The sequence below is a fragment of the Helianthus annuus genome, chromosome 7 (genome assembly GCF_002127325.2).
Source record: "Helianthus annuus cultivar XRQ/B chromosome 7, HanXRQr2.0-SUNRISE, whole genome shotgun sequence".
NCBI classification, from domain to species: domain Eukaryota; kingdom Viridiplantae; phylum Streptophyta; class Magnoliopsida; order Asterales; family Asteraceae; genus Helianthus; species Helianthus annuus.
In genome coordinates, this window is record NC_035439.2 from 82,587,533 (window position 1) to 82,590,073 (window position 2,541).

Here is a 2,541-nt window from a genome sequence, read left to right on the forward strand (position 1 = left end):
TAATAATAACAATAACATTTACAATTATAATTACAATTACAATTACAATTACAATTACTATTACTATTACTATTACTATTACTATTACTATTACTAATTACTATTACTAATTACTAATTACTAATTACTAATTACTATTATTATTATTATTATTATTATTATTATTATAGGTCACTAATTACTATTATTATTATTATTATTATTATTACTATTATTATTACTATTATTATAGGTCACCAAAAATGTCACTATCAACTTATATAAAGGCAAATACCCAAATTTCTGCAACTCATATATGTTCCCATACTTGTTCAACTTTCCTCAAAATATGTATCATATCATCCCTCTTTCTTTGTAGCACATGTTTCACTGACCAAACATTACCCACTTTTCCTCCATTATAATCTCCACCCACATAAACCCTAATCATTCAATTAATCCCCATTAGCCGATCCCCTTTTCAATTTCCGTAACTTCACCGGAATAATGGGACTGAAAGGATTTGTTGAAGGCGGGATAGCGTCCATAGTCGCCGGATGTTCAACGCACCCACTTGATCTCATCAAGGTCCGGATGCAGCTGCAGGGAGAAAACTCTCCCATGCGCGCTGCTCCGGCCCAGCTGGGTGCCAGCATCCCCGTTTCTGGCCCCCCACGCATGGGGCCCATTGCTGTGGGGATGCGGATCATCCAGCAGGACGGAGCAGCAGGTTTGTTTTCAGGTGTGTCTGCCACTATGTTGCGTCAGACACTTTATTCCACGACTCGTATGGGTCTATATGATATGATGAAGATTAAATGGACGGATCCGGAGACCGGAAGCATGCGGTTGTGGAAGAAAATCGGTGCTGGATTGATCGCTGGTGGGATCGGTGCCGCGGTTGGGAACCCGGCTGACGTGGCGATGGTTCGCATGCAGGCAGACGGGAGGCTCCCGGCTGCACAACGTAGGAACTATAAAAGCGTGGTTGACGCAATATCGCAAATGGCGAAAAACGAGGGGATTGGTAGCTTGTGGCGCGGTTCATCGCTTACAGTGAACCGCGCCATGTTAGTGACTGCTTCACAGTTGGCATCATATGATCAGATCAAGGAGACGATATTAGCAAAAGGTGTAATGAAAGATGGGTTAGGGACCCATGTGACCGCGAGTTTTGCTGCTGGGTTCGTGGCTTCAGTGGTCACGAACCCGATTGATGTTATTAAAACTCGGGTCATGAATATGAAGGTGGAGTCTGGAAAGGCTCGACCTTATGCAGGTGCGGCTGATTGCGCCCTGCAAACTATAAAAGCCGAAGGGCCGATGGCGCTTTACAAAGGGTTTATTCCTACGATATCGCGGCAGGGACCGTTTACTGTCGTGCTCTTTGTCACACTGGAACAGGTCCGGAAATTGCTAAAGGATTTCTGAACTAATTGATGATTGAGTACATTGATCCATTTGGAAAATAAAATAGGAATATTATTATAAGAGGCAATAATTTATTTGAGATAGTCAAAATAATATTAAGATTCATATATCTTTTTTTAAGGTCATTACGAATATTTTATTAAAATTACAGTTTTATTTAACTGTCGTTACATTATTTTTTACTGTAAAATGATTGACGCATATAAAAGTATAAAAATACAAAAAAGTGGCAATTATCAGTTGAAATTAAGCACAAAAAGTTGATGGTGCGGTTTGATTTTTTGATAATAAGATGATTGTAGATGGTGGCTACGCCTACTTTTTCCATTAATTTTTTTAGACAAATGAACCATGTGGTTTGATTTATACAACTTTATTACACTTATAAAGTTAGAGTCTTGGACTATGTCGTTTTATTTTGTAACATTTTTTTGAGTCTTTAACACTTTTCAAAAAGTCGGATTGAAATTTATAAAATGACTATTTTACTTCAAAAGACTCTCTCTCTTTCCCACATCCGCCTCTCCCTCATATATCCGGTGATGGTTCCGGCTTAACCATGTTTGTGAACCGATGGCGTCTTATTGCAACTTCAACGCAGAATTTTGCTGTTCCTAGTATGACCATTTGTTGTTCAGTCAGTCACTGCATCCAGTAGATGGAATGAAGAAGGAACGTCGGAGAATTTATCATGCGGTGCAAGGGTTGGTGTTATAGATGACTACTTCACTCAAAACATCATCAATGAGAATTGTATGTCATGTTCTATTTTATGTTTTTGGTGTTGTGGCAGTAACAATATAGGAAATTGAGTGTTTGATTTATGCATATCTCCATTGCTTTTTCTAGAAATTATTTGTTTCTTCACTATATCTTTTTTCTTCTCCTACCTTCCTTTAAGTTGTCAAATCACTAATATTGTAGATAAAAAAATCTCCACAATTGAAGTTTTCTAGAGAGAGTACGATAAAATATTTGACAAGTGAGGCACGTTTAGCAACCATATCCACCCATACATGACAAAAATATAAACCCCTTAGGGTATACAGAGTGGAGTCGGTAAACTTGTTGTTTACCGATCGGTGACCATTGCCTGGGACTTTACCGAACAAAGTTTACCGAATTTGGGGG

General features: G+C 38.4%; 1 protein-coding gene across 1 annotated transcript; it reads left to right on the plus strand.

Moving 5' to 3' along the window:
- The first annotated feature begins 309 nt into the window (after positions 1–309).
- LOC110939665 (mitochondrial uncoupling protein 5) lies at positions 310–2,246 on the plus strand. Its single transcript, XM_022181240.2, has one exon. The coding sequence runs from the start codon at positions 487–489 to the stop codon at positions 1,408–1,410; it is 924 nt and encodes a 307-aa protein (XP_022036932.1). The 5' UTR covers positions 310–486; the 3' UTR covers positions 1,411–2,246.
- The last annotated feature ends 295 nt before the right edge of the window (positions 2,247–2,541 follow it).